At 40.8% G+C, this 20,744-nt stretch overlaps 3 protein-coding genes across 7 annotated transcripts in view; 2 read left to right on the top strand and 1 right to left on the bottom strand.

The window, feature by feature from the left end:
• The window catches only part of frem1b (Fras1 related extracellular matrix 1b), a 46,901-nt gene extending 46,197 nt beyond the window's left edge, over positions 1-704 (top strand). For all 5 annotated transcript variants that reach the window (XM_080296883.1, XM_080296884.1, XM_080296882.1 and 2 more), the window contains one exon: positions 393-704. In XM_080296883.1, the coding sequence (XP_080153009.1) occupies positions 393-601 (209 nt within the window). In that variant the 3' untranslated portion in view covers positions 602-704. The remainder of the gene's footprint in view (positions 1-392) is intronic.
• A 13,873-nt stretch (positions 705-14,577) lies between these two features.
• On the top strand, positions 14,578-16,321 carry LOC145424531 (uncharacterized). Its single transcript, XM_080297930.1, has 3 exons — positions 14,578-14,751; positions 15,461-15,625; positions 15,703-16,321. The coding sequence occupies exons 1-3, from the start codon at positions 14,695-14,697 to the stop codon at positions 15,868-15,870; spliced, it is 390 nt and encodes a 129-aa protein (XP_080154056.1). The 5' UTR covers positions 14,578-14,694; the 3' UTR covers positions 15,871-16,321.
• Positions 16,322-17,962: 1,641 nt separating this feature from the next.
• LOC145424277 (E3 SUMO-protein ligase ZBED1-like) lies at positions 17,963-20,180 on the bottom strand. Its single transcript, XM_080297456.1, has 3 exons — positions 19,108-20,180; positions 18,809-18,815; positions 17,963-18,560 (listed from the first exon to the last, which is right to left on the bottom strand). Exons 1-3 carry the CDS (start codon positions 20,178-20,180, stop codon positions 18,018-18,020), a joined length of 1,623 nt encoding a protein of 540 aa, XP_080153582.1. The 3' UTR covers positions 17,963-18,017.
• Positions 20,181-20,744: the final 564 nt, after the last annotated feature.

The following is a 20,744-nucleotide window of genomic DNA, read 5'->3' on the forward strand; positions in this document are numbered from 1 at the left end:
TTTTTTAAACTCTGTTCTCAGAGCGATCAAGCTGTCATTGTTACCTGGCAGGAGGCTGTGCTGCAGGCAAACTGCAGGATCATTTTCACACAGGTGCCGAGTTTGTTCTCACACACCTGAACACAAAGGAAGCTTTGTGGTGTCGGTGTGGCCCTCTGGATCACTCTTGAATCTGCCATCTTTTGATGCTTTGAACTCTTTGGAAACTTAAGCTGGCAAACCTGAGCAGATTTTCTTTATTCATGAGTTTTCGGGCTGATTCTGATGACGATGAAAGGTTTTTGTTTCAGTGACTCTGATTTGGAGCTCCAGTGGATGAAATGTTGTATCCTGAGGCCTGGTGCGTGTCAGGCTTTGCTTCCAGACTGACGGCTCCTCTGTCTGCTCCTCAGGTCTGTCTGGAGGTCCAGGACGCTCATCGTGGGCTGACAGTCGCTCGCTGTCTTCCTCCAGACTGAGGGGGGCGCCAGTGAGCCCCGGTGAGCCCGAGAACGACTCCAACTGCGTGCTGGTTCAAAACCCGAGAAGCTGGATCTCCACGAGCTGCTCTGCAGAAACTCAGCACTCATTCATCTGTTCATCGCCAGCTCAAACTCACTGAGACATTCATAGCCAGTGGCCTTCATATTTAACGTGATGAGGTGATGCTGCTCTGTACATTAGTTTCATACTTTGTCTTAATAAAGCTGCTGCACAAACACAAATATGAGTCAGCAGTTTGGTGACTTCTTTCCTCACATTTTCAGATAGGTTTGTATTACAGTATAAACGGTGTCATTGATTGGAATCAATGTTTAAAGAGAGTTAGCCAGTTTGAACAGATGAGTTTTGACTTGAATGAGAAGAGAGAGCCAGTTTTCCTGATATCAGGAGGAAGGGAATTCCAGTGCCGCGGTGCAGAGCGGCTAGAAGGAAGAAATATACAGCTGAGTGTCATCAGCATGACAGTGAAACTTAATATTAAATTTCTGAGTATGTAACCAAGTGGAAGCATGTAAAAAATTAATAGAAAAGGCCCTAATACTGAACCCTGTGGCACACCAGCAGAAACAGAAAATGAACCTAAAAAGTGAAATTTAAGTTGAATGAAATGAGTGCAATCTGAGAGATATGAGGTGAACCAGGCTAGGAGGATATGACTAATGCCAAAGTCTTTTCAGAAGGATAGTGTGGTAAATCAAAGGCTGCAATCAGAGAAGGGTGAGGATGATGAGGACACTGGAGTCACCTGCCATCAGGAGGTGATTGGTCGTTTTTAATATTTTCTGTGCTGTGAAGTGGGCGAAAACCAGACTAGAATTGTTCATAGAGATTATTGTTATTGACGTGTGTGAAGCTAAGAGGCGACAACATTCTCAATAATTTTAGAAATTAAAGGGAGGTTAGATATCTGTAGAAAGTTATTGAAATTATGGGAAATTATTAAGAATTGGAATAACGGATGCAGTTTTCAATAATGAAGTAACAACTCCAGCGCTGAGGGAAAAGTGAATAATGGTGGTAATAAAGGAGGCCAGTATTTAAATCACTTTCTGAGTATCATGATGACGTATTAGAGCCACATTAAGAAAAAAAAAATTGAGATCAAAGTTGAATTGTGGATATTACCGTTGTTGTTTCAAGACAGACTGCCACATTTGCTGTACTGTCTACAAAATGTCTTGTTTAGATAAGTAGCTGAAACAAAGTGATCAGCTCTTATATGTGAAACAACAAGCATCTTCTTTACTGCATGAAGGTGTAACCATCGATAACCTTGCATCCGTTGATTAGCAGCCATTTGATTTTGTACAAATCCGTCCAACTCCTCCACATTTGTGTTTTTCCATCTGACCAGATGCAGCTTTCCGCACCTTGTTTTCGGCATCCATATATTTATCACCACGATATGGTTATATTCTAAAGAGCAATCATTGCCTTCCTCGTGCATGTTTGAGCTTGCTCTGCTTCACTTGTTTATTGGAACAAGAGATCCTGAGCACCTTCTTTGCAGGTGCTTGGAGAGATTCGGTTTTACGTTAGCTTTTCTGTTCTCTGCACAAATTACACTTTTCTGTTACACCATATTTAATGTTTTTGGAAATTAATTTCTGAATTTGAAATCACATTTAATCCGCACTGATACAAATACCTTGCACTGGAATAATGTTTTACCTCACCTTTAGATAATAAACCCACGTTTCCACAGAAATTGTTATCAAGACACGGCTAAATATTGACCAGCTCTCTGACAAGGTGTACAAACACAATTTCAGGATATAGTTGCTGGAATTTGTATTGGGAATGAGGACCAATCGGACTGAGGACATTCTACACCCTTCCTTAAAGCAAACATTCTAATAAACCTTCAATGGTTACTTGAATAGTTTTAAAAAAGAAATATTTCAGTTTTAGATTTTTAATCATTTTTACAAAATTCAAGAAACTCTCAAAACAAATTTTCACTCTGAATTTCTTTTAGTGCAGACTAAAAACATGATAACTTAAGGAATTTAAATACTAATTAAAAGTAAAGCGGTCAGAATTCTGAATCGTCTCGGCAAACTGGTGGTTTTTCAGTGTGTATTCTATATTCTAACATGCGGCCTTGTCAATCAAATCACAGAAATAACAGATACTTGATGGCAGTTAAATTTAGAGCAGTGAAAATTTCTGAAGGTTGTATGTTGCTACTTTGACTTATTATTAATTTAGATCTCAGTCCTGCTCAGATTTCCATCCAGAGATTCTTCCGGTACGTGGGAATAAAGACTTGTTAACCTTGAGTGCTGCTCTCCGTGTCTGTCTCTGCGCTTGGGTTCACGTTTCGTACCGTCCTCCGTGCCTGCCTCAGTGTCTCCTGCTCTCGTCCCTGGTTGATGGTGTCTCTAGCTTCACATATCCCAGAACAAAATTGCAGTTTGATCCCCGGCGGTCGTGTCGCAGAGTGGGGAGGAATGATTAGACACATCAACGGGTTGGTGGTGTACGGACGCACTCGTGCAGTATTACAGTTCCTCTCTGAACAAAATTAGTTTTGATATTTGTGATTTCCACATGTTACTCTTGATTTTTACCATATTTACTAATATTAACATAGAAAGTTACAAAAATTACTTGCTGAGAAAATAATTTCAGCAAATTCTTGCTGTGCTCCACCCTGATTGGAGGATAACTGCACTGCCAGCACTCATGGACATTACACCTTATTTACAAACCGTATTCCTATTTATACTTCAGTGCCACCAACATCCCTATTTAAAGTGTATTTAATATAACCTTATTTAGTATAGTTGCAGCAGTCCCCCCCCCCTGCATTTAATAAAATACGTTTTTGAAATCAAAACAGAGCTGCAATCCATCATGAAGCAAACAGTGACATCATCAAGCACTAGTTTATTTTAACCAGACTTATGAAGCATGGAGGTTTCAGTTCAAGCTACATTAACGAACTACAACTAAAGGGTTAGGGTAGCTACATTAACTATAGTTAGTTAATGTAGCTAAGTATAACTAAACTAAAACACAAGCGGTTCATTAAAAGACATGAGGTTTTTGTTTAAACTTTATTATTGCTCAGTAATAAGACAAAAGTATTTATTACCTGAGTACGAGATTCATAAAAAATACACCATAGCCATGCATTAGTTTAGTTTGTTTATTTTTAGCAAATGCATTTTGCAATTTTAGAATAAATCTGCATTCATGTGCAAAATGTAGCATTTCCCAATGAGATTGAGAACATGCAGTGCCCTCACAGAAAGGGCTAAACAATTTCAACAACAGTGAGAGGTTCTGAATCGAGGTGTTTTAAATTGTAAGGTAAAAACCTTACAAAATTAAAGCTCCAACCCAAACAATCCCCCACGAGCAAGCACTTGGCAACAGTGGGGAGGAAAAACTCCCTTTCAACAGGAAGAAACCTCCAGCAGAACCAGGCTCAGAGAGGGTCAGCCATCTGCCGCGACCTGTTTGGATGGGGCTGATGCGAGACAGAACCAACACTGTAGGATTTTAAAATTGTTGAAATCTTGTGAATTGTATATATCATAGTCGAAATCATAGCCTGATTTCGACTATGATTTTGTAGGGAAACAATGTTTTCAAAAATTTCCCAAAACAACAACAGTTCCTAGTGGTGTTTGAAGAGGATTGTTCAGATGAATTGTTGTTATTATTCTCCTTAACAACAAAAACCTTAATCCTCTTCTCCTTCATCCTGTTCACTTCAGATATCAACATTCTTGCTACATTATCTTCAAAGTTTAACTGCCTGAATTCCATGGCAGTCTGTACCATCAGTTTAGACTTATATGTCTTCTTTAGACTCTTATAAACGGCTCTAACAAGTTTGTCTAAAGATTTTGGAAGTTGTGTGGGTAGTTTACCCACAGCCATTTCAATGACATTTTCTAAAATGGCAAAAATGTTGACCTGCTTTGTTGCTGTGCCTGTCTTTAAGGCGACCATGTTGTTCAGCCTAACAAGAAACTGAATTATAAAGTTTCTTTCTTTAGTTTCTTGTGTCCTTTGCCCTGGACTGGGGATCTGTTCTTCAGACGTTTCAGCAGGACTGGTCTGATTTTCCCAAACAACAGAACCCTTTATCCTTTTCTCCTTTACCTTATTGATCTCTGATATTAAAATTCTTGAGACATTTTCTTCAAATGTTGACTGACGAAATACAATGAAAAATTGTAGCAAGTCCTTGGAGTCGTACATCTTGTGCAGTCCACGGAAAACAGACTTAACCACCCTGTTTATAGATGTTGGCAGTTCTGCAGGTAATTTTCCTGCAGTTTTTTCTGTGACTGTTTTGATGAGTGAAAACATGTCGATGGGTTTTATGACTAATTTAGTTTTTGTTGTAATGGTGTTTGAAAGCTTTACAACAAACTGAACGATAAAGTTTTTTTCATCCATTTCTCGTCTCTCTGCCCGTGTACGGGTCATAAAGACGGATTTGAAGAGAAGTGTCTGCATCTCCTCTTCAGATATTTCTATGGGCCTGGTTTCCTGTGGACTGTCTCCTTTAAAGGAATCCATTTGAGTTTTTTTCTGTGCTGTTCTCTGATCCCGTTGCTAGTGTCTGTAATAACTTTTGTTTCTAATGTCTCTGCAAAGCAAACCATCGGTGTCGAATTGTGCGATACAAATAAACTTGCCTTGCCTCCGCCCCTATTTATGAGCTGGTAGGACCAGATCAAAGCTGAAAATGTATCACGTGACACCGACGTCAGCTCTGGAGTGTGATGTCACAGCAGGGTGTAGCGACTGTTTTTATGTGTTGTCGTTAGCAACAAGGACGGTAAAACCATCGTGTACGCTTGTTTATTTCCCTTTCACAATAAAGCTCAAGATCCTGTTGAGACTTTTCAAAATAAACTGAATGACGTGAAAGAGTGTTTACGGATGAGTATGGGCTCAAATTGTGGTCATAAATATGTTGTACTTGTAAAAAAGATTTGTATGTGTAAAAAAGATTTGTGTGTGGACTTAGCCAAAAAGTACATGTGAAACTCGAAGCGGCAACCTTCCGATTACAAGGCGAACTCCCAATTCTTGAACCACGACTGCCCCACAAATAATTAACAAAATATTTATGACCACAATTTGAGCCCATAGATGAGAAGCAAAAAAGAGCCGGCAGGTGCTAAAAATAAACCTTAGACTCAAACGTTAGAACAGGCCTTTCCCCGCAGCACGCCGTTGAATAAATACTCACGAAGAAAACGGCGGCCGTTACAACTTATGTATCGTTTCATGCATCGGTTAAAACACTCAACTCCAGGTACACGATGCCCAGCTGAGTCGAGCTGCCCGAGATTCACAGAATTTACAGAAAATGTTACATTTTTGTGATTTCTATCGTTATCGGGGCTATAGATGCTTATATTGGGATATGTGATTTTGGTCACATCGCACAGCCCTACTCTGAGGTCATAGCAAATTAGAACAAATGAAATATTTCACTGGAGCTTTAGATCCCTCTCTGTCCACAACAGAGGAAAAACAAGGCACCAGTGAAGGATCACCCTGCTGTGCTCTGGTCATATTCAAGCTCTGATTAATGTCCTCAGGAATCATTTCAGGGACGTCACATGTGGAGATTTTTTACAGAATCAATGGGTGACACGAAAGAGTCGTCTTCATCAAGCGTAGCCATAAACGACCCCGACAAATCCACAATCTCACCCATTTTATGAGCCTGAGCACGAGTAATTGCGCACGCAGGAAACACCTCTGAAGCAGTGGAGCCTGAGTCAGCAGCAAGGGCAGGAACATCAACAACTTCTGGCGGGGGAAAAACATGCCCACCAGCTAGATCATTACCAAGAATGAAGGAAACTCCTTCGATTGGTAATCGCTGGCGCACGGCGACTTTAACGTAGCCCGACACTAACGGCGAATGCACCCATATGCAGAGGGGCTTTGGTGACACTCATTTTTATTCCCCACACTACTATGTCGGAACCACAGGATGTTTTTTCAGACAAAGGCAGCACAGATTCTAGTAAGAATGAGTGGTACGCACCCGTATCTCTAAGAACCGTGACTGGCACTTTATCATTTTCTTCACCCGTCAACGAAACAAAGCCGCATGACACAACTGCGGATCAATGTCAGTTTTCGGGTTTTGTTCAGCCTCCGCGTGCACCTTTGGCGAGCAAGCGGTTTTAATCAAACCCACGCCTGCGGGGAATTTAGTGCCCCTCGCTTCTTTTCTTTTTAATACTGGACACGCAGCAATCAAATGTCCTGAGTCGTGACAATAAAAACATTCTCGACCGTTTGATCTAGCAATGAACGCTGATACATTTTTACGCACTGCTCGTGGTGACTTTTTTCGTTCAGAGAAATTTTCCTGAAACGAATTCTGTGCACAGAACACACTTTTGTGCGTTAAAACAAACTCGTCAGCCAGGAGTGCCGCGTTAGTGAGAGACGACACCTTTTGTTCGTTTAAATAAGTCACGATGCGTTCCGGCAAACACTTTTTAAACTCCTCCAGCAAAATAAGGGTTTAACTCTTCCACGGTTTTAACTTTACATGAACAACACCATTTCTCAAACAACACATTCTTTTCTTGCGCAAACTCAACAAAAGTCTGGTTAGCAGTTTTATTAAGATTCCTAAATTTCTGCCGATATGCTTCAGGGACAAGTTCATACGCCTGCAGCACAGTTTTCTTAAGAGTTTCATAATCTAAACTCTGCTCAATAGACAGGCTTGAACACACTTCTTGGGCTTTTTCCACAAGCTTACATTGGAGTAAGAGGGACCAAAACTCTTTCGGCCACTACCTATAACTATAACTAAACTAAAACACAAGCGGTTCATTAAAAGACATGAGGGTTTTTTTTAAACTTTATTATTGCTCAGTAATAAGACAAAAGTATTTATTACCTGAGTACGAGATTCATAAAAATACACCATAGCCATGCATTAGTTTAGTTTGTTTATTTTTAGCAAATGCATTTTGCAATTTAGAATAAATCTGCATTCATGTGCAAAATGTAGCATTTCCCAATGAGATTGAGAACATGCAGTGCCCTCACAGAAAGGGCCAAACAATTTCAACAACAGTGAGAGGTTCTGAATCGAGGTGTTTTAAATTGTAAGGTAAAAACCTTACAAAATTAAAGCTCCAACCCAAACAATCCCCCACGAGCAAGCACTTGGCAACAGTGGGGAGGAAAAACTCCCTTTCAACAGGAAGAAACCTCCAGCAGAACCAGGCTCAGAGAGGGTCAGCCATCTGCCGCGACCTGTTTGGATGGGGCTGATGCGAGACAGAACCAACACTGTAGGATTTTAAAATTGTTGAAATCTTGTGAATTGTATATATCATAGTCGAAATCATAGCCTGATTTCGACTATGATTTTGTAGGGAAACAATGTTTTCAAAAATTTCCCAAAAGAACAACAGTTCCTAGTGGTGTTTGAAGAGGATTGTTCAGATGAATTGTTGTTATTATTCTCCTTAACAACAAAAACCTTAATCCTCTTCTCCTTCATCCTGTTCACTTCAGATATCAACATTCTTGCTACATTATCTTCAAAGTTTAACTGCCTGAATTCCATGGCAGTCTGTACCATCAGTTTAGACTTATATGTCTTCTTTAGACTCTTATAAACGGCTCTAACAAGTTTGTCTAAAGATTTTGGAAGTTGTGTGGGTAGTTTACCCACAGCCATTTCAATGACATTTTCTAAAATGGCAAAAATGTTGACCTGCTTTGTTGCTGTGCCTGTCTTTAAGGCGACCATGTTGTTCAGCCTAACAAGAAACTGAATTATAAAGTTTCTTTCTTTAGTTTCTTGTGTCCTTTGCCCTGGACTGGGGATCTGTTCTTCAGACGTTTCAGCAGGACTGGTCTGATTTTCCCAAACAACAGAACCCTTTATCCTTTTCTCCTTTACCTTATTGATCTCTGATATTAAAATTCTTGAGACATTTTCTTCAAATGTTGACTGACGAAATACAATGAAAAATTGTAGCAAGTCCTTGGAGTCGTACATCTTGTGCAGTCCACGGAAAACAGACTTAACCACCCTGTTTATAGATGTTGGCAGTTCTGCAGGTAATTTTCCTGCAGTTTTTTCTGTGACTGTTTTGATGAGTGAAAACATGTCGATGGGTTTTATGACTAATTTAGTTTTTGTTGTAATGGTGTTTGAAAGCTTTACAACAAACTGAACGATAAAGTTTTTTTCATCCATTTCTCGTCTCTCTGCCCGTGTACGGGTCATAAAGACGGATTTGAAGAGAAGTGTCTGCATCTCCTCTTCAGATATTTCTATGGGCCTGGTTTCCTGTGGACTGTCTCCTTTAAAGGAATCCATTTGAGTTTTTTTCTGTGCTGTTCTCTGATCCCGTTGCTAGTGTCTGTAATAACTTTTGTTTCTAATGTCTCTGCAAAGCAAACCATCGGTGTCGAATTGTGCGATACAAATAAACTTGCCTTGCCTCCGCCCCTATTTATGAGCTGGTAGGACCAGATCAAAGCTGAAAATGTATCACGTGACACCGACGTCAGCTCTGGAGTGTGATGTCACAGCAGGGTGTAGCGACTGTTTTTATGTGTTGTCGTTAGCAACAAGGACGGTAAAACCATCGTGTACACTTGTTTATTTCCCTTTCACAATAAAGCTCAAGATCCTGTTGAGACTTTTCAAAATAAACTGAATGACGTGAAAGAGTGTTTACGGATGAGTATGGGCTCAAATTGTGGTCATAAATATGTTGTACTTGTAAAAAAGATTTGTATGTGTAAAAAAGATTTGTGTGTGGACTTAGCCAAAAAGTACATGTGAAACTCGAAGCGGCAACCTTCCGATTACAAGGCGAACTCCCAATTCTTGAACCACGACTGCCCCACAAATAATTAACAAAATATTTATGACCACAATTTGAGCCCATAGATGAGAAGCAAAAAAGAGCCGGCAGGTGCTAAAAATAAACCTTAGACTCAAACGTTAGAACAGGCCTTTCCCCGCAGCACGCCGTTGAATAAATACTCACGAAGAAAACGGCGGCCGTTACAACTTATGTATCGTTTCATGCATCGGTTAAAACACTCAACTCCAGGTACACGATGCCCAGCTGAGTCGAGCTGCCCGAGATTCACAGAATTTACAGAAAATGTTACATTTTTGTGATTTCTATCGTTATCGGGGCTATAGATGCTTATATTGGGATATGTGATTTTGGTCACATCGCACAGCCCTACTCTGAGGTCATAGCAAATTAGAACAAATGAAATATTTCACTGGAGCTTTAGATCCCTCTCTGTCCACAACAGAGGAAAAACAAGGCACCAGTGAAGGATCACCCTGCTGTGCTCTGGTCATATTCAAGCTCTGATTAATGTCCTCAGGAATCATTTCAGGGACGTCACATGTGGAGATTTTTTACAGAATCAATGGGTGACACGAAAGAGTCGTCTTCATCAAGCGTAGCCATAAACGACCCCGACAAATCCACAATCTCACCCATTTTATGAGCCTGAGCACGAGTAATTGCGCACGCAGGAAACACCTCTGAAGCAGTGGAGCCTGAGTCAGCAGCAAGGGCAGGAACATCAACAACTTCTGGCGGGGGAAAAACATGCCCACCAGCTAGATCATTACCAAGAATGAAGGAAACTCCTTCGATTGGTAATCGCTGGCGCACGGCGACTTTAACGTAGCCCGACACTAACGGCGAATGCACCCATATGCAGAGGGGCTTTGGTGACACTCATTTTTATTCCCCACACTACTATGTCGGAACCACAGGATGTTTTTTCAGACAAAGGCAGCACAGATTCTAGTAAGAATGAGTGGTACGCACCCGTATCTCTAAGAACCGTGACTGGCACTTTATCATTTTCTTCACCCGTCAACGAAACAAAGCCGCATGACACAACTGCGGATCAATGTCAGTTTTCGGGTTTTGTTCAGCCTCCGCGTGCACCTTTGGCGAGCAAGCGGTTTTAATCAAACCCACGCCTGCGGGGAATTTAGTGCCCCTCGCTTCTTTTCTTTTTAATACTGGACACGCAGCAATCAAATGTCCTGAGTCGTGACAATAAAAACATTCTCGACCGTTTGATCTAGCAATGAACGCTGATACATTTTTACGCACTGCTCGTGGTGACTTTTTTCGTTCAGAGAAATTTTCCTGAAACGAATTCTGTGCACAGAACACACTTTTGTGCGTTAAAACAAACTCGTCAGCCAGGAGTGCCGCGTTAGTGAGAGACGACACCTTTTGTTCGTTTAAATAAGTCACGATGCGTTCCGGCAAACACTTTTTAAACTCCTCCAGCAAAATAAGGGTTTAACTCTTCCACGGTTTTAACTTTACATGAACAACACCATTTCTCAAACAACACATTCTTTTCTTGCGCAAACTCAACAAAAGTCTGGTTAGCAGTTTTATTAAGATTCCTAAATTTCTGCCGATATGCTTCAGGGACAAGTTCATACGCCTGCAGCACAGTTTTCTTAAGAGTTTCATAATCTAAACTCTGCTCAATAGACAGGCTTGAACACACTTCTTGGGCTTTTTCCACAAGCTTACATTGGAGTAAGAGGGACCAAAACTCTTTCGGCCACTACCTATAACTATAACTAAACTAAAACACAAGCGGTTCATTAAAAGACATGAGGGTTTTTTTTAAACTTTATTATTGCTCAGTAATAAGACAAAAGTATTTATTACCTGAGTACGAGATTCATAAAAATACACCATAGCCATGCATTAGTTTAGTTTGTTTATTTTTAGCAAATGCATTTTGCAATTTAGAATAAATCTGCATTCATGTGCAAAATGTAGCATTTCCCAATGAGATTGAGAACATGCAGTGCCCTCACAGAAAGGGCCAAACAATTTCAACAACAGTGAGAGGTTCTGAATCGAGGTGTTTTAAATTGTAAGGTAAAAACCTTACAAAATTAAAGCTCCAACCCAAACAATCCCCCACGAGCAAGCACTTGGCAACAGTGGGGAGGAAAAACTCCCTTTCAACAGGAAGAAACCTCCAGCAGAACCAGGCTCAGAGAGGGTCAGCCATCTGCCGCGACCTGTTTGGATGGGGCTGATGCGAGACAGAACCAACACTGTAGGATTTTAAAATTGTTGAAATCTTGTGAATTGTATATATCATAGTCGAAATCATAGCCTGATTTCGACTATGATTTTGTAGGGAAACAATGTTTTCAAAAATTTCCCAAAACAACAACAGTTCCTAGTGGTGTTTGAAGAGGATTGTTCAGATGAATTGTTGTTATTATTCTCCTTAACAACAAAAACCTTAATCCTCTTCTCCTTCATCCTGTTCACTTCAGATATCAACATTCTTGCTACATTATCTTCAAAGTTTAACTGCCTGAATTCCATGGCAGTCTGTACCATCAGTTTAGACTTATATGTCTTCTTTAGACTCTTATAAACGGCTCTAACAAGTTTGTCTAAAGATTTTGGAAGTTGTGTGGGTAGTTTACCCACAGCCATTTCAATGACGTTTTCTAAAATGGCAAAAATGTTGACCTGCTTTGTTGCTGTGCCTGTCTTTAAGGCGACCATGTTGTTCAGCCTAACAAGAAACTGAATTATAAAGTTTCTTTCTTTAGTTTCTTGTGTCCTTTTCCCTGGACTGGGGATCTGTTCTTCAGACGTTTCAGCAGGACTGGTCTGATTTTCCCAAACAACAGAACCCTTTATCCTTTTCTCCTTTACCTTATTGATCTCTGATATTAAAATTCTTGAGACATTTTCTTCAAATGTTGACTGACGAAATACAATGAAAAATTGTAGCAAGTCCTTGGAGTTGTACATCTTGTGCAGTCCACGGAAAACAGACTTAACCACCCTGTTTATAGATGTTGGCAGTTCTGCAGGTAATTTTCCTGCAGTTTTTTCTGTGACTGTTTTGATGAGTGAAAACATGTCGATGGGTTTTATGACTAATTTAGTTTTTGTTGCAATGGTGTTTGAAAGCTTTACAACAAACTGAACGATAAAGTTTTTTTCATCCATTTCTCGTCTCTCTGCCTGTGTACGGGTCATAAAGACGGATTTGAAGAGAAGTGTCTGCATCTCCTCTTCAGATATTTCTATGGGCCTGGTTTCCTGTGGACTGTCTCCTTTAAAGGAATCCATTTGAGTTTTTTTCTGTGCTGTTCTCTGATCCCGTTGCTAGTGTCTGTAATAACTTTTGTTTCTAATGTCTCTGCAAAGCAAACCATCGGTGTCGAATTGTGCGATACAAATAAACTTGCCTTGCCTCCGCCCCTATTTATGAGCTGGTAGGACCAGATCAAAGCTGAAAATGTATCACGTGACACCGACGTCAGCTCTGGAGTGTGATGTCACAGCAGGGTGTAGCGACTGTTTTTATGTGTTGTCGTTAGCAACAAGGACGGTAAAACCATCGTGTACGCTTGTTTATTTCCCTTTCACAATAAAGCTCAAGATCCTGTTGAGACTTTTCAAAATAAACTGAATGACGTGAAAGAGTGTTTACGGATGAGTATGGGCTCAAATTGTGGTCATAAATATTTCGTACTTGTAAAAAAGATTTGTGTGTGGACTTAGCCAAAAAAGTACATGTGAAACTCGAAGCGGCAACCTTCCGATTACAAGGCGAACTCCCAACTCTTGAACCACGACCGCCCCACAAATAATTAACAAAATATTTATGACCACAATTTGAGCCCATAGATGAGAAGCAAAAAAGAGCCGGCAGGTGCTAAAAATAAACCTTAGACTCAAACGTTAGAACAGGCCTTTCCCCGCAGCACGCCGTTGAATAAATACTCACGAAGAAAACGGCGGCCGTTACAACTTATGTATCGTTTCATGCATCGGTTAAAACACTCAACTCCAGGTACACGCTCAGAAAAATTATGGTTCTTAAATGGTTCTTCAGATGGCTTCATGGTTCTTTAAAGAACCATCATACGTCAAAGAACCTTTTTATTTTGTGGATGGTCCTTCAGCTATTACAAATGGTTCTTTAAAGAACAAAAGGTTCTTCATCCTTAGCAATCTAAGTTTGATGGTGTAAAGGGCATAAATATTTATTCACTATAATGAGGCTGTGAATTATACTGTGTGTTTTCTTTGTGTGCATGTGTGTGCGAAGGGAGAGGGCGGGTTACCTGGCAATTACCCTTTAAGAGAAGATGGTAGGAAACTGAATATTCAAATAAAAGTTAGAAATATTTGCTTAAAAATATACTGGTGGCAGGGGTGGGGGCCAAAGCCTAAAGACCCTAACCCCCGCAATTTAGTATCCGGTATACAGAAACTGTTTTCCTAACAAAACCACTGTTATAATTAAGTGAAGGTGCTCCCAGCTAATTTGAACCTTTGGCTTCTAAAATATGTGGTTCAATTGCGTGCTGCGTACATAACCTAATGTCAGCTAGACCGAAATTAAAATTTAATATATTGTTAAAGTCACTAAAATGGTGCCTGAAGCTTGTTGTGAGCTCTGTGTCTGCTCTAGAAACTGAAATTCTGTAGATCTGAGCCGTACATTAAATACTCACATGAACCTGTACTTTGAATTCTGTATGAGCTGTATAAAATACAGCTATGCATAAGAGTTTTGAATGAATAATTAGATTAGATAACTCTTCATTGTCTAATCGAATTATATAGAAATGAATAGAAAGTGGTTCTTTAGACTGATGCCATAGAAGAACCTGTTTTGGTGCCACAAAGAACCTTTCAAACAATGGTTTCAAACATGAGAAGGTGTGTCTTTGACTGTTCCTGCATAACTTAGTTTCGGACTAGTTGACAAGTTATGCTCCGGTCATTTGATGTTTCCAAGATAGATGTTCTTTTGTAATATAGTTAAATTTTTTTGTATATTTAATTTATCCACCATCATACATCATACATACAAGCTAAGAAGAGGTCGTTATACTAACAAGAGGTATCAACGCTGGGCCAAAGTTCAGCACATGGTTAAAGTTTGTAATCCAGCCAGAGCTGAAGCAGGTAGCATCAACACATAAATCTACTCTACCCGGCTTAAATCACAAGAGCACCTCTGACCAAAAAGCTGTAGATTTTTCTTGTTTGCACAAATTAATCCAGATTCACATTAACTGTGTTCACAGCTCCAACAAAATGAGGAAGAGGAGGGGCAGAAACACAATTAGATTGAATTACAATTGGATGGAAGTTGAGGACAAGGAGAAGGAAGCTTTGGATGAGGAGGAAGAGAAGCAGCAGGAGCATCTTTAGGGATCCCTATGATGTCATTGAGGTTTGTTTCATTAATATGGTCCTCTCACAAAGAACGATGACATGTTTTAGTTCACGTACTTCCTGTATTAAATAGTGATATGCAAAATGTTGTGAAAAACCATGGAGCAGGTACGTATAGTGCATCTGCAGGTAAATGAACATCAAATCTCTAAGACAGTCTGAAATCTGTATATTTATCACCCTTATGATAAAACCCATGTCAGCCATTGGTTTATGGACTTTGTATTTTGAAGCCTCAACATTTGCATTATTGCTGTTGCTATGTTGGGACCATATTAGGATGAGGGATCAGAATCTGGAGTCATGCACACTATTATTTCATTTAGTGTGTATCCATAAGATTCGTACAGCAGATCCAAGTTGTGCCTTGAAAACAGGAAAGTCGTCTGCATAGAGGAGAACTGTAATAGCAGGCTTGTACAAAGTGAGGCTTTGTGCTCACATTTGCTGCAAACACTCATTTTACCCTGTTTTGATGCAGCTTTCACTTGAAATCAGGCAAGAACTGGACTTATTTTTTACAATGTGTTCTTGTGAATTGATTGTGTATCGCATATGTTTGGTTTGACTTTCTGCAAGACAACAGTCGTCCACTGGCCAAAACAATTTTCCAAATACCTCCACGTGATCAAGCCTGGATTTAGAAAAGAATAGCAAAAAAAATCTGCACCTCCTGCTTCAGATGCAATTTGTGTTTGTGCGTTCAGAGGCAGCGGCGAGAGGGGAGACCTCGGGTCATCCAGCTGGAGAGCCTGACCAGGAGGAGTCGAACATTAACTCAGCTCTTCCAGGGCACCCTGCAGACTCGGCTGTTGGCATCGACGAGGGATGACGTGAACGCCAAACTGGAGTCCATCACAGGTCAACTGCAGGTATGCGAGTCAGACCTTCTGAGGAGGGTTTCACTTTTCTCTCTTCTTTATAATTGACTCTTTTCTCTCTCTTTCAGCTCCTTGTCTCAGAGTGGGAGGGATTTGAAGCACAAAGGGAGGAACTTGTCATTTGGTTGGCTGATATGGATGTCCGCCTGAGTGAGGTTGACCAGCTGACAGGAAACACCAGTGAAAAACTGAAACAACTGCAGGTGTGGGCTTGTTTTGATATGACATATATTTGATATGAAACATACGTCAGAGACATTGTCCTAAACTGGACTAACAAAGGACCATGAGTACAACATGAAAAGTACATTACATAGCGTAAGGCTGAAGTTCATTGATCATTTTAATCATAAACTTGTTGTTGAAATGTTTTTACTGAACATGCAAATATCTGCTGATGAAAATGTGTTGATTTATTGGTCTGTTATGAAGCTATTGCTATTTCTAATGTGTTTTATCACTTTCTGATGTTTTATTAATTAAACAATACATGTATTATTTGTTGTGTTATCTGTAGATATAGTATTTATATATATATTTATTTATAGTATAGCCAATATATTTAATTATTACTTTTTAAAACACTAATATGTGACATGTATTAGTAGTGATGTTGTGCTGAGGGTTAAAATGCCTTTTTGTCTTTTGGTAACTACAAAATGACAATAAACCATTAATATATGTCTATGCTGTGCTCGTATTTATTTTACCCTACTCAAATTCAATTTATGATGCATTTTATTTTGAAAGATTTAAAATGGTTTTTTTAAAGAACCACTCAAAAAAGGTTCTTTAAAATGGTTCTTTTAAAGAACCATTTGAAGGACCTTTTTAAAAATGGTTCTTTAAAGAACCATTTTTAAAAAGGTTCTTTGAAAAACCATTAAAGGTGCCCCAAAGAACCATTTCTTGAAGCAGTTTAAGAGTCTGAATGCTCGGAAAGCTCCCGGCCCAGACGGTGTGTCTCGTCTACTGGACGCAGCCGGAGGGTTCACTTGGTTGTTTGCTCTCAATAGAAGCTGAGCGCGTCTCCGTGTCTGTGCTGGTAAACGATACTGAGTCCCAGTGCTCAGTAAACTGTACACCTGACCGTTATTCTCCCACCGAATCCGGTGTGTCCACGGTCCAACACGTGCTCAACACGATGGTGCTGACCGGTGCCCAAACACACCAGAACACCAAATAAGTAAAATAACACAAACACGAACTTCTCCATGGCTCGTCGGGATGGCAACTGCTCCAAAAGTGACACATGAAATAGGCTGACATTTGAGTTTGACACGGGAGGTGAGGGGGTGTTTTGAATATGCTTGACTCCGTCACGAGGTTGCGCACAGCATCACCGGCAAGGGGGCTTGGTTTGAGAGGTTTTTGGCATCTGTGATGTGATTTACAACCATCCACCCATGTACAGCAAGAAGCCGCACTCACAACCGTGGGCATCAGCAAGTTGGTGAAATTTAAACAAAACAAAACAGCATTCCATCTGAAACTCTCTTATTGTACCCAAAATACAAATTTTAGTGATTACATGTGGCTTCATTAATTATGTTCAAACGGATGAATACATAACGCAAGTAATAACTTTATGATCAGTCAGTGAATGAAGGAGCTCAAGAGTGCAAATATAGTTGCAATAAAGTGACAAATATGCCCTTTTATGTCAAACAAAGACCGAAATAAGTGGCATCAGTGTGAGGATGAGAATGAGCGATCCAACCTCACACTGCAGATATCAGGGCAAAGCACAGTGGGGGGGTTGCAGTCTGCGCGCACAAGAGGGCTAACAACGCTGTGAGTGACGGAATCCACCCAAACTGAGGAACAGCTTGTTCCCCAGAGCTGAAGCCTGCACTGTTTGCACTATAATATAATATAATATAATATAATATAATATAATTAGGGCTGTCAAATGATTAAAAATTTTAATCAGATTAATCACAGCCTAAAAATTAATTAATCATGATTAATCACAACTCGAAATATGACCAAAATGTGTGCAAACATACTGACAGATAGCGGATTTTTACACACTTGTTAGTGTTATTTAATGCTAAGACCACGCTGAGTGGCCTGCGTTCACTCAGCGTGGTCTGACGTAGGCTGGGTGTTGTGCTGGAAGCGAATTAATCACAGCCTAAAAATTTATTAATCGCAACTCGAAATATATGTGTATATGTGTGTATATATGTGTAAAAATCGGGACAGATAGTGGTTTTTAACACACTTGTTTGTTTTATTTATTATTAATTGTGAGTACAAGCAGTACAAGCAGAACAGGGCTTCAAATAATTGTGAGGGATTTTTACTGAATGTTTTCCACCCGTTTAAATCTAGCACATTGTTTTATCCATATACATCTTCAAGTTCACAGAACATAGGCCTAATTCAACAGGCAAAATGTGGAGGCAGGAGTGGCCAGGTATCTGCGAGCAAGGCGGGCCAGCTGGCTGTGGGCTCCTGCATGAGCTGCCCACCACTGTAAGGGACAGTCCTCTAAGGCAGTGCAGGGCTCTGCTCTGTAGCGCTGTATGGCTCTGTCCTGCTGTACCTCCTCCTCTGACTCAGAGTCAGAGTCCATCTGCAGCAGGCTCAGCCTCTTCTTGGCTGGACCTTCTTCTGCAGTGTGTGATCTTCTAGGAGAGTCTTCATGCAGCATGCCTGCCAGTGTGGTCCACACTGCTTCTCTGTCAGTCTTGGGCACACTGCGTAGGTCTTTAAAACGTGGGTCCAGTGCAGTTGCGATCTGGAGCCATGCATAGTTGGTATGTTCCTGGCGGGAAGCAAGGTCTTCCTTAAACTTCTCTTTAAACCTCACCACATATGCAGGGTCCTCATCAGTTACTTCCATGACACGGCGCAGGTGGCAGAAGGCTGGTAGAACTACAGAGCAGGAGACGTAGGCCTCTCCTCCCAGCAGTTCAGTCTGCAGATATGTGCAGTGGAATACACACATACACACATGGGGTGGCTGTAGCTCAGGTGGCAGAGCAGGTCAGCCACTAATCAGAAGGTCGGTGGTTCGATCCCAGGCTGCCTCCTGGCTGCATGCCAAATATCCTTGGGCAAGATACTAACCCCGTGTTTGCCTACTGGTGGTGGTCAGAGGGCCCGGTGGCGCCTGTGTCCGGCAGGCTCGCCTCTGTCAGTGCGCCCCAGGGCAGCTGTGGCTACAATGTAGCTTGCCATCGCCAGTGTGTGAATGGGTGAATGACTGAATGTAGTGTAAAGCGCTTTGGGGTCCTATGGACTAGAAAAGCGCTATACAAATGCAGGCCATTTACACACACACACACACACACAGATAAGACAGCAAATTAAAAAAAGCTTTTTAATACTAGGTAATATTAATAAAATATTTGATTTCATTTATTTTTTAAATAAGACATTTTCATAATAACAAAACTGATTTAAGATGTATGTTTGATACATTTAATCTAAACCTACAATTATGGTCACAATGACAGGCTCACCTGCAGGGCTCTAGAAGTGTCTCCAGTCTCTGGAGTTTGTCCCACTCTGGAGGCGTCAGGAGGACAAGTTTATGCTTTTGTTTATCCAGAGTCGCGGTTACTGCAGTTTGGTTGCGGATCAAGCGCTTCACCATCTCCAGCGTGGAGTTCCAGCGCGTAGGCACGTCCTGGGCCAACGGCTCCTGCTTGCGCCCCAGTGACACCTGCTCTGCGTTCAGCTCTGCTGTGTTTGCTGGGCTGTGCTTAAAATGGCCAACAATTTTGCGGCATTTGGCCAGCGCAGTGACAAAGCCACTGTCTGCGAGACTCACTGTGATGCATCTCTGTAGAATGTGCGCGGTACACGGCATGTGATTGAATGGCATGATGCGAGCCGCGGCGATCATATTGCGCGCACTGTCCGTGCCTACTGTTGTCACCTTCTCCTCAATTCTCCACCTGCGAGCAACAGTCTGGAACTGCTCTGCACAAGCCTCCGCAAAGTGCCGCTCTTCCGTTTTCATTATAGTCAGCGCAAAGGATGTCAGACCCCAGGCTTCAGTGATTAAATGCGCAGTAACTCCCAGGTAATTGTCATTACTCAATGATGTCCAGTGGTCTCCTGTCAGAGCCACGCATTCTGTGTGAACTAAAGCCTCTTCTTTTTTCTTTTTCTCCGTTTCATACAGTTCGTGGATTCGAATTGTTATTGTGCTTCTCGCTGGGGGCTTGTAGGACGCGTCCTGAGATGCAACCTTTAAAACATCCGCAAAGCCCTTGTCCTCCACAATGCTTAGCGGTCTGCAGTCCTTTGCTATCCATTTGGCTATATTGTCGGTCAGTTTGTCCAAAGAAGACTTACCGAGTGACCTGCGTTCACTAAGAGTGGTCTGACGCAGGCCGGGTGAAGCTGCTGCCCCGACAAACGCGTGTTTGGCATTAAGGTGGTATTTTAAGGTCGAATTTGAACGGTGAAATTGAAACTCTTTACTACAGTGAGTGCAAATTACAACGCGTTTGTTTATTGTCCCATCTATGTTCTTCTTGTATTTAAATTCCCCATCCAGAAGGCCATCCGCTTCCTGCTTCTCCATTTTCAGTGGCGCGGTAAACAAATCAAGTGGAATTATGGGAGCGACTTATCTGCGTGTTGCGCTAAATAGTTAAATATTCTAACGTAATTAATTCCAAAATTTAATTATCACAATTAACGCGTTAATTTCGACAGCTATAAATATAATATAATATAATATAATATAATATAATATATCATGTTGCTATTTAATGTTTTTTGTTCGTGTTGCAGCTGCTCTGTGAGCCAAGCTTTCGTTGTCTAAATTCAATGGCAATATATCTCTGCACCACACGATGGCGATAGATTCTCACAGACAGTCTGTGCTCTGCTTCCGCCACCAGTCATCTTTAAATCTTTTTTTTAATTCAATGAAACCTTTATTTAACTGTCCATCTCGCGGCATTACTTAAAAAAAAATCATATTTAAATACAAAGAAGATTAAATACATGAACGACAGTAAATTGATAAAATAAGAGCAAATAAATATATTTACAAATGATAGCAACATCAATGGAATAAAAGCATGAACAGCAGCAGAAGGAGAAAGAGGCCTGTATCTACATTATTACTCTGGCAGCTCTC

Source organism: Astatotilapia calliptera, chromosome 23, assembly GCF_964374335.1.
Source record: "Astatotilapia calliptera chromosome 23, fAstCal68.1, whole genome shotgun sequence".
Lineage (NCBI taxonomy): Eukaryota > Metazoa > Chordata > Actinopteri > Cichliformes > Cichlidae > Astatotilapia > Astatotilapia calliptera.

Coding starts and splice junctions, on each gene's coding strand:
- LOC145424531 (XM_080297930.1), top strand. CDS start 14,695: ATGAGGAGGAAGAGAAGCAGCAGGAGCATCTTTAGGGATCCCTATGAT. Junction 14,752..15,460: donor ATCCCTATGATGTCATTGAG/GTTTGTTTCATT, acceptor TTGTGCGTTCAG/AGGCAGCGGCGAGAGGGGAG. Junction 15,626..15,702: donor CCATCACAGGTCAACTGCAG/GTATGCGAGTCA, acceptor TCTCTCTTTCAG/CTCCTTGTCTCAGAGTGGGA.
- LOC145424277 (XM_080297456.1), bottom strand. CDS start 20,180: ATGGAGAAGCAGGAAGCGGATGGCCTTCTGGATGGGGAATTTAAATAC.